Source organism: Drosophila novamexicana, unplaced genomic scaffold (assembly GCF_003285875.2).
Source record: "Drosophila novamexicana strain 15010-1031.04,08,12 unplaced genomic scaffold, DnovRS2.1 tig00001151-arrow-arrow-pilon, whole genome shotgun sequence".
NCBI lineage: Eukaryota > Metazoa > Arthropoda > Insecta > Diptera > Drosophilidae > Drosophila > Drosophila novamexicana.
In genome coordinates this window covers 1,485,583-1,495,532 of record NW_020824842.1, presented here as the reverse complement: position 1 = coordinate 1,495,532, position 9,950 = coordinate 1,485,583, and the positions used below count along the sequence as shown (strand labels likewise).

The 9,950-nt window shown below is 43.0% G+C and overlaps 2 protein-coding genes across 3 annotated transcripts; one reads left to right on the top strand and one right to left on the bottom strand.

The window, feature by feature from the left end:
• Positions 1–1,291: 1,291 nt before the first annotated feature.
• On the top strand, positions 1,292–2,970 carry LOC115766386 (serine/threonine-protein phosphatase 6 catalytic subunit). Its single transcript, XM_030710291.1, has 4 exons — positions 1,292–1,540; positions 1,656–1,943; positions 2,007–2,161; positions 2,377–2,970. Exons 1-4 carry the CDS (start codon positions 1,376–1,378, stop codon positions 2,678–2,680), a joined length of 912 nt encoding a protein of 303 aa, XP_030566151.1. The 5' UTR covers positions 1,292–1,375; the 3' UTR covers positions 2,681–2,970.
• Positions 2,971–5,263: 2,293 nt separating this feature from the next.
• Positions 5,264–9,619, bottom strand: LOC115766404 (transmembrane GTPase Marf). Of its 2 annotated transcripts, XM_030710321.1 has the most exons (9): positions 9,356–9,619; positions 8,382–8,997; positions 8,023–8,312; positions 7,603–7,941; positions 7,438–7,449; positions 6,210–7,139; positions 5,961–6,131; positions 5,670–5,866; positions 5,264–5,598 (listed from the first exon to the last, which is right to left on the bottom strand). In XM_030710321.1, exons 2-9 carry the CDS (start codon positions 8,665–8,667, stop codon positions 5,397–5,399), a joined length of 2,427 nt encoding a protein of 808 aa, XP_030566181.1. In that variant the 5' UTR covers positions 8,668–8,997; positions 9,356–9,619; the 3' UTR covers positions 5,264–5,396. The 2 variants fall into 2 exon arrangements, with proteins under 2 accessions (XP_030566181.1, XP_030566182.1); XM_030710322.1 differs by lacking the exon at positions 7,438–7,449 and having other exon boundaries at positions 9,356–9,618.
• Positions 9,620–9,950: the final 331 nt, after the last annotated feature.

Sequence of the window (9,950 nt, the reverse complement as noted above, 5' to 3'; positions counted from 1 at the left end):
TGAAAATCTCCGTTGGGAAATTAACTATATTTAGCCCAATAATGAATGCAAATAAACAAATGTAGCATCTAATTTTTAAGCTTTTTGTAAAAAATAAAATGTTGCCAGTTTTTTTTTTTTTTTTTTTTTGGATTTTTGGGCTTTTTAGCTTAAACTAGCGTTCGTTTAGCTTGAGAAAAGCTGGTAACACTGGCCACTGGCAGCAGCAGCAGCAGCTGCCCTTAACGCCTTGCGTTAGCTTGCGCCTCTGTTAAATCCAATTTCATGGCAAGCAGTCTGGCCAGGCCCCGCGCCCGCCTGAATTCAACCCAAAGAAAAATAGAAAAATAAGAGCAAAAACAAAAACAATACAAATAAGTTGGCCAGCGAAAAACCGCGCGCGCGTCTCTAATGAGACTCTCTAAACACCCGAGCTCGACTCCACGCCGGCAGGCCGACTGAGGACCTGCGACAGGCGACAGGCGACGGGTGACCCATGACCCGCGACCCGCGACCCGCAACCCTCTTAACCCGCTCAACCGCCATTCCCCAGACAACAAGATGCCAGCATGTTTCTGCCCCGCTGACACAAAGCACACACACACACACACACACACACACACACACACACAAACGCACACAGATGCATAGAAATTCAACAAGCAGCTCGCGCCACAGCAATAAAATTTAAAAGCGTGATTATTTCTATACGCTGCAAAACAAAGCCCGGCATCAAGCAGTAAGCCAAGAAGGAGGAGCAGGCCGAGAGCTGGAATCGTGGCAACGTTGGCCTCAACTCGGGCTTTTTGGTCCCAGTGCTGCTTGCTAATTATGATTTGCTTTAAGCAAAAGCTAATTACAACTAATTTTGTGCTAAAAGCCGTAAGACAAACAACAAACCGGCAACAAAAAATAAAGTGGTGGGGGGGGGGGGGGGGGGGGGGGATAACGAACCCTGGCAAAAGAAGAATGAAAAAAGAAAGCTTAGATTAGATTGGGAAAGCAAAAGCAGCAATAATCTTTTAGTATTATGCAGTAGAGCATTTTCACAAACTTATTTATCATGATAGCTCATGCAAAAATATAAGCAATATATTTGAATCATTTCGAATTCGCGCCAAATGCGAGATTCAAACGCATTTAACACAGCTCAGTTAACAGCATGTTACACATTTCTGTAACATATCGATAGTATTTTTTTCTTCGTCTAATTTTAGTGCATTTCTTGCATGCGACTGTCGCACGGCGAACAGCACATTACATTCGTTTATCGTTATCGATAGTTATGTTTATCGTTTCGGCTTGGTATTTTACTGTTTTGCGGATTTTGTTGCGTTTTTTTTCAATAACTTTATCAACTGGCTTTGGGTGCGCTGCACAAAACCGAGGAGAAATAATGGGTGATGTCGACAAATGGATAGAGATTGTAAAGGATTGCAAGTATTTGCCCGAAAATGAATTGAAAAAACTCTGTGATATGGTCTGCGACATACTGTTGGAGGAGACAAACATACAGCCAGTTAGCACGCCCGTCACAGTATGTGGCGACATACACGGCCAGGTGAATGGGCATGATGGCATACGGTCACACTGCTATAAATGGCAACCAAACTGCAGCACAATGTTGTTATTATCGCATATTGCCTAAGCTAATCAATCGCTAATTTCGCTTACAGTTCTACGATCTGGAGCAGCTATTTCGAACTGGCGGCCAGGTGCCCGACACGAATTACATATTCATGGGCGATTTTGTCGATCGGGGCTATTACAGCCTGGAGACATTCACCCGTCTGCTGACGCTCAAGGCCCGCTATCCCAGCCGCATAACATTGCTGCGGGGCAACCATGAGACGCGCCAGATAACAAAGGTTTATGGTTTCTTTGACGAATGCTTTAGCAAATATGGCAATGCGAATGGCTGGAAATACTGTTGCAAGGTATTCGATCTGCTCACAATCGCTGCGGTACGTACCACACACACACACGCACACGCTCTCAGCAAAAGCTAATCCCCGCCACATTCTCAGATCATTGACGAGAGCGTACTGTGCGTGCACGGCGGTCTCAGTCCGGAGATTATAACGCTAGATCAAATACGAACAATCGAACGCAATGGTGAGATACCCTATAAGGGCGCCTTCTGTGATCTGGTCTGGTCCGACCCGGAGGACATGGAATACTGGTGAATGCCCAAAATCCCTTCAAACTCAAATACCAGGATGAGCAATGCCATTCAAAAAAAAAAAAAAAAATGGCTCATATGAAGCTGGCAGGTGGTTGTGTGGCCTTGGCAGAACTCTGCAGATCCAAATACGAAAAGCCACGCCACAGTGGACCTTACTCATCCTGGTATCAATATTATTTTTTGGTTCGGCTAATAATCCGTCTGTCTTTTAGGGGCCAGAGTCCGCGTGGCGCTGGCTGGCTGTTTGGCCATAATGTGACCAAAGACTTTATGAACATTAACAATCTGGACTTGATATGTCGAGCACACCAGCTGGTCAACGAGGGCATCAAGTACATGTTCGAGGGCAAACTTGTTACTGTTTGGTCCGCGCCCAACTATTGTTATCGTTGTGGCAATGTGGCGGCCATACTCAGCTTCGATACGGCGAAACAGAGGCAAACGCAAATCTTTCTGGCCGTGCCAGACTCGGAGCGTGTCATACCCAAACAGAATACGACGCCTTATTTCTTGTGAAGCTCGCAAGCACCGCAATCAAAACAAACCATCCAACGACCTACCGCCACGTCCGACCGAGCGCCCGCCGCCAGTCAACTGACGTTCGCACTGCCAGCGACCAATTTGTTTGAATTCAACAGCCGCGAAATCGGCTAACGCCAGCAGAGAAACCAAAACGTAAACACACACACACACACAATACCTATGCACACACAAGCTTGTAAACACCATAATTCAGCACTTAGAGAGAGAGAATTGTATTCATTATTATGCTCAAAAGATTTGTTCAACCTTGTATTTTGTTTTCCGGTTATACAGCCGTTATTTATATATATATATATATATATATATATATATATATATATATATATATATATATATATATATATATATATGATCTATTCGTTTAACAAATATCATTTAATATACATATATATATATATTTTAATTATTTTTCCATCTTTGTGCTATTTGTATTTAAAACAAAATCCATTGTGTGGCACAAGAGCAAACCGAATCAGCGTCCCGTTCAAAAGGAAAACTCATAAAAGCAAAAGACAACATGTAAATGCATTTCTTTTTCTTAACATTAATTAAGTGAAAGTTCTTGTAGAGAAAAAAAACGAACGTTTATAAATTTGCCTGTATTTAGCTATTAATTAATACTTTTTGTTTCCGTTTCAAATTGTTGTTGGTCAGACTTTAATTGCTGGCCTACAAATGAACTAAATGTTTAATAGCTTTTATGCCAAGTACAAAATATAGATCGCCAACCGCATATGAATCATTTGTTCGGTTTTTGATTGTTATGAATTGAGGCCAACATTTCTAAAGGCCCGAAGGGTTTGTTGAATGCGCTGCTAGAAAGGAAATCGTCTTCAACAAGAGCCTCAGCTGTGTTTTTATATTATCATCATTATTATTTATATTTGATCTTTGATCAATATCAGAATCAGAGTACTTTCCGAACTATGCACGGAATACTTTGCACAATATGAACTGAAAGTATTAGGTGCCCAGAAATCGATTCCCACAAAGCTTATATTAATATATACATGCAATAATGTACGGAGAATTCATTGATAATGCTTGATCAAGTATCTAATGCACAATTTAAAGGACCAAATCTTCAGTAGAGAATTCAAGAAAATACCTTTAAGGTAATTGCCTAAATTATATTATATTAAATGGAAATAAACTCGCGCAGATTTTTGGATTTATGTAACGGACGATCAACTATCGGACAACAATAAAATACATATATAAAACTACATACAATATATATAAGAATATAGTTACATGGCCAGAAGAGGTCCAAAGATTCACATTGCTATTGACAACTCAAGAATTCTGGATCTATGAACTGCACAGAACCGTAACAAATCGACGTATATATCGCTTGGCTTCCATAAGAAGCTTCAGAGGGAATTACAAAACTAACAAGTAAGAGGTTTTAGTCGGGAGCTTCCGAGTAGGGGATACCCTGAACCCACTTCTTCTACTATTCTAGAAGCTACATGTCAAGTCTAGCTCTTATTATTTACCAAAATTGCCCAAAAAACAGGATATCGATATCGATTTTTATCGATTACTTGGAAACGGAGTAAGTTATCGATTATCGGAAACAAGCTCGATCTGCGCGGGCACTAGGAGCACCTACAGCTAAACTTTCAAGTCTCTAGCTCTTATATGAGATCCTTGCGTTCATACATACGGACGGACGAACGGACATGGTTAGATCGAGTCGACTGTTGATTCTGATCAGGAATATATATACTTTATGGGTTTGGAGATGCTTCCTTCTGCCCGTTACATACATTTGCACGATATATATATAAATATATTGCCACTTTGGCAGCGTCCATTGCGTACTTCAATTGGTTTATAACAATTACAATTTTGCAATAATTAAGCTAATAATCTATGGCTGAAGGGGCGCTCGTGCGCACTCGCTCGCACAGCAGCTGGCTGTCCCTTTCGCGCACACTATGTTTATAAACAAAAAGAAATGTTTATTTATATTCAGCTGCAGCTATTTGTGCCAGTTATTTTACAATTTGTTAAAGGAACAGAGAGGTGAATTAAAACTGTCAATTTTTGTTTATAAACAACGCGCACGCAGAACAAAAATCATAGAAAATACTATATAGGACATTGTCGTATTCGAATAGCACTTTTAACTGTATGCAATAATAAACAATGACTATTTAATATAATAATGTGTTAGATATATAATTATATAATTTTGTTTTTGTTTTTGTTTTCATGGCGCCCGGCCATGTCACAGTGTATGCAGAGTGTAACAACAACAATTACAATATATTCGTATATGTATATAATAAAAATCAAAAAAAAAAAAAAGACAGAGAGAGAGAAAGAATCATAGTTAAGAATTACAAAGTTTGTCTGCAAACAACAACTAAAAATAGCTGCAAAGTTGTTTGAAAAAAAAAATGCAAATACAAACTAAAACACATGCGTTAACAATTTGGGCAAAAATATTCTTTAAAAAAAAAAAAAAAACAAACAAACAAAAAACAAAAATTAATTTCAACAAGTGCAAGATCTTTCATTTTTGTTTTTTGTGTTTTGTTTCGTTTTGTTCAATGGGGAAAGTTGTTGTTGTTGTTGTCGTCGTCGTTGTTGTTGTTGTTGTTGTCGTCGTCGTGCTGTTCCGTTTAAAGCTTGCACGCAGTTCCTTGATGCATTGCATCCGTGACAGCTGCATCTACCACTACTGCGGCGCAATATAGTTGTGCTCAAAGATGTCCAGCTCGTTCTGTATGTAGTTGGCCTTGTTGCGCAAGAGCTTGAGCTGCTTCTGATTGGCCTCCAGCACGTTGAGCTGTGCCTCCAGCGTTTTTAGCTCCTCGTTCATATCGGTGGTGGCGGTGTCCACGGTGCGGCACAGGCGCGCAAATGTGCTGGACAGCTCCCTGATGTGAAACAGATGCATTATTATATATATGAGGCCGGATGCCGTATTTAATGCCCATCGTTCACTTACTGCTGCACCTGGTGGCTGCAGTTGGCCGATGTTAGGTCCACAATCATTTTGAGCTTTTTGGTGGCATGTCGCCCGTATTGGCCCTTAAAGGCGCGCTCCTTGGCCGAGTTGGTCCACGACAGGCGCTCATACAGATAGATGCAGCCGTAGAGGGCACCAATGCCAACGAGAACGCGCCAGCCAATCGTTTTCAGCATCTGCAAGTGTTCGGTTTTCAGCACATAGCGATATAATAGCACCTGCTAGGCAGCCGGTGAATATAATCAGGGCAACGCACACAACCATACTTACAATGCCGGCAACAACGAGACCGCCAACGGTGCCCTGCGATCCAATCGAGGACATGGCAAAGCGCGATATAACCGATAGCTGTTCGGGCGTAATGCCGCCAACGCCGGGCGCGGGCAGCAGGCAAACGGGCGTTGTCTCCACGGGTGTGCTGACGGGCGTAACGACAGTATGCTGAAATGGAGCAGCAAACGTTTGTAATCCGGCCTTTGCCAAACGGACTTGAGTTGGGCTATGCTCGGCCTGGCTTACCCCAATACTGCTCTGGCGATTCACCAATGCGGGCGTATGCTGCTTTTTGCTGCGTTCACGCACCTTGCCCGTGAACCTTTGTATCATGGCCGTGATGCCCCAGCTGAACTTGAACTCGAGATCCTCCTGGAAGTCGGCGCACAGATTCTGGCAGTTCAATGAGTAGAGCATCTCGAAGGGTTGCGTACGCACCGCCAGCTTGGCGCTATTCGTGACCAGCTGCTCATTTGGCACCAGAGCGTGCATTCGATCGGTCATCTCATTTTGGGCCGCCTCCACGTTCATGGCCAGCGCCATGGAGAGACGAGCGCGCAGATTGCTGCCCAGGCCGCTCTCGACATGGGCGTTCAGCTCCTTTTTGTAGATGTTGAGCACCAGACGCTCCGGATGGAAGGGCATATTGAACTCATCGATGAGAACGCCGAGACGCCAGATTTCCTCGTTGAGTGCCTTGGATACCTTCTCCTCCACCTCCTCGACCATGTTGTGAATTTTCATTTTCATTTCGCGCGTCACCTGCATCATTTGCGTTTCGGTGCCTTGGATGCGTTCGGTGAGCAAATTCTTTTGATCCTGCTTCAGATTGCGAAAGATTGTGATCCGTTCGAAGATGTTGTCCAGCATGGAGCGCATATCACCGGAGACGCTCTTGCCGCGCGAGCTATGCTGCTGGAATTTGGTTTTGACGGCGCTCTGCGAGATGCACTCCTCGAATTTGCGCTCAAAGTCCTGAAACTCAAAGTAGCGTATCTGAAAGCCATCGGCAATGGCACCCAAATGCGGCGGATTGCCCTTGGACTCCTCGATGCGCGCCTGCAGTGTCTCGCGGGCGGATACAAAGAATACACGCTCACCGGCCTCCTTCTCATTGCTGACCTTCAGCTCCTTGGTGAGAAAATCGACGCAGCGTTCCGTGTGCTGCGATTTTACCTGCAGATCGGATAACAGGAGGAAGCAGCAGCAGCAGCAGCAGCAGCAGCCATAAGAAGGAGCATTAGTTTGGATTCTGGCCTGAATTGCTTTAGAGTTTGCATAAAACACAAAACATTAACCATAAATATGCCTTGGCCCTAATTTGTAACTTTAGCCGTGCTCTTTTTTGGCGCATTCGTAAACGCTTTACAGGCGCAACCGAAGCCGAAGACATATTTATGTATGGAGCCGCAAATCAAAACAAAATACAGGCAACAAAGCGCATTTTACGGAAACTGGATCGGGATAACATTACCTTAGCCAGATCCTGGCGTTGTTACATATTGTATATTGGTATTGGGTGTAGGTAAATAAAGGTAATATAAAAAAAATATACAAACAACATTTACAAATAGGCTTACGTAATATAAGAATAGAGCTAGCAATTGAATATATATATATATATATGCATCGATCTTACCGATTCCTGAAACTCTGGCTCGTTGGCCGACGCATCCCAGCGATTGTTCAATATAAAGATGTTTGGCTTTGATAGTTTCTGGGAAACGGTGTGAAAGAATTGCTTCTCGGCGCGCGTCATTGTCGACTCGGCATTCAATACCAAGACAAATACGTCCGCATTCAGACAATGATTGTCAATCCAATCATCCAAATTGGCTGAAACATCAACGCCCGGCGAGTCCACAAAGACGACATCGTCGCGCAACAGGCTGCAGCGTTCGCGTGGCCAAAAGATGCGCACCAAACTGCTTTCGCAGAGCTTCTCCTGGCACAGAGCATTTGCCAATTGTTTAATGTTCTGCCAAGCCACAAGAAACGAAACAATATGTATGAGAGATGTGTGTTGTGCTTGGGGTTGGGTCTGTGCTGCGATAGTTACCACGACGTTGAGCTTCTCGTCGGAGCCCTCCTTCATAAGATAGGCCTCGCCGCCGTCGCTGCCCTCCACCTGACAGAAACAGTTTGTTGTATGTCCAATGCCGCTGGGCAATATCTTTTCACGCAACATGGCATTGATCACAGAGCTCTTGCCATTGGAGGTGCGTCCAAAGAAGGCGACCTTCATGTGATCCCGCTGCAGCACCTCCCGTATGGCAGCCACCTTGTGCACATAGCTCTCGAATAGCTCACGTTCTGCCTTATCTACAATCTCTGCGTCCGCGTGCAGAGCTGAAAATTATGAAAACTATTATGTTTAGCAATCGCATATTGGTATTGAGTATCAGCTCCGGGACTTACCATTGATGAACGTGGTTGTCTCCAGCACATATTCCTCGATTTCACCATAAATATCGTTGATCTTCTTCTTGGCGCGCACAAATATCTGCAGCGGCGATTTGTCATTCGGTTGATACATGCGATTGTCGGTCATGTTGGCCGACGTGGACGATGCGGACGTTTGCAGTGACAGATTACCGTGCCGTGAATTGTCAACGGAGTCCGTGCCCGTCGAGTGTTTGTCGTTGCCGGAGGGGCCCGTTTGGCCAGTCACCAGCGAAATGGTGCGATTCAAGTAGGCCGCCATTTGTTTGGGTTGCGTTTTATATTTGTTAAATGAGAGAATTTTGATACAAAACAAAAGGTATGCAGCCTATGGCAATGCCCTTGCCCCAGCCCCTGCCCCTTCTGTTGGCAATAGCACAAACTCGAGAGAACAACAAAATAATAATTCACTTTAAAACGATAACGATAAGAATGTGCACGTTGATGCAAGTACTGTTATTGTTATCGATATATCGGTATCGGCTTTGGCTGCTTTTAACTCTGGTTTTGTTTTTTTCTTTCGGATTCTCACTGTTTTCTTTCGTTTTTTTTTTTTTTTAGGTTGAAATACTCAAAAATCAATGGCACTAAACTGAAAAGAAAAGGCAAACGTAACAAAATATGACTTCAAAGGCGTAACAAAACAAACACATAACAACAAAAAGTCTAAATGCGAAAATTAAAATGTTGTGCTTTTTGTGCACACACACACACACACAGACCCAATAAGAGACACACACACACACATCCAGATGCTGCTGCAACGGCGCAGTTTATTTATGTCGTGTGTGCGCGCGCGTGTGTGTTTGTATGGGTGCGTGTGTGTGTGTTTGCAATCGTAATCAACGAAATATATATATATATACTGATGATAATATATTTCGTTCGCCCCTGTTTTGCGTCTCCAAATTGAGAGCTGAACTGTTTGTTGTAGCTGACCAGCAACTAACCTGATTACTGCTTTCGCTCATCGTGTGTTTATGTTTCCGGCGAACGCGACCCAAAACACGCAGCCCGCAAGTTCACGTTGGTGTTGGCTTTCGGGCTCGTTGGTTTGTTATGAAATCGCGTTCCAAATTGCCAATTGCATGCACATTTCTATTAACTATAACTAATTGTTTATTCAGTCACTTTGCGTTGGACAGGTCTCGTTTAATTTGACTACAATTTGTCTATTAATGATGTAACACGGTGCACAAATCGGCCACAGCAGATAGGCCAAACCAACTTATATCGATAAATGTCATGGGTTATCGATGTTCTGCGTTTGCGGCGGCCGGTCGATAAATTGTGCAGCTGTGCAACCATTAAAGCTCACGTTAAATCGATTTGCACAGTATGCCGCGCAAATTCAAATTGACAAACGGCCAGAATGAAAATAATTGAGTGCATTTCTTTGTATATTATTGTTGTTTTTTTTTTTTTTTTATTAAGTTTTTTTTAAAGGTTTTTCGTTCCACTTGTTTCTATGTATTTTATTTTTCGTTATTATATTTACTGGTTTGCAATAAATTACATAAAATAACAACATGTTTCCATTGTTTT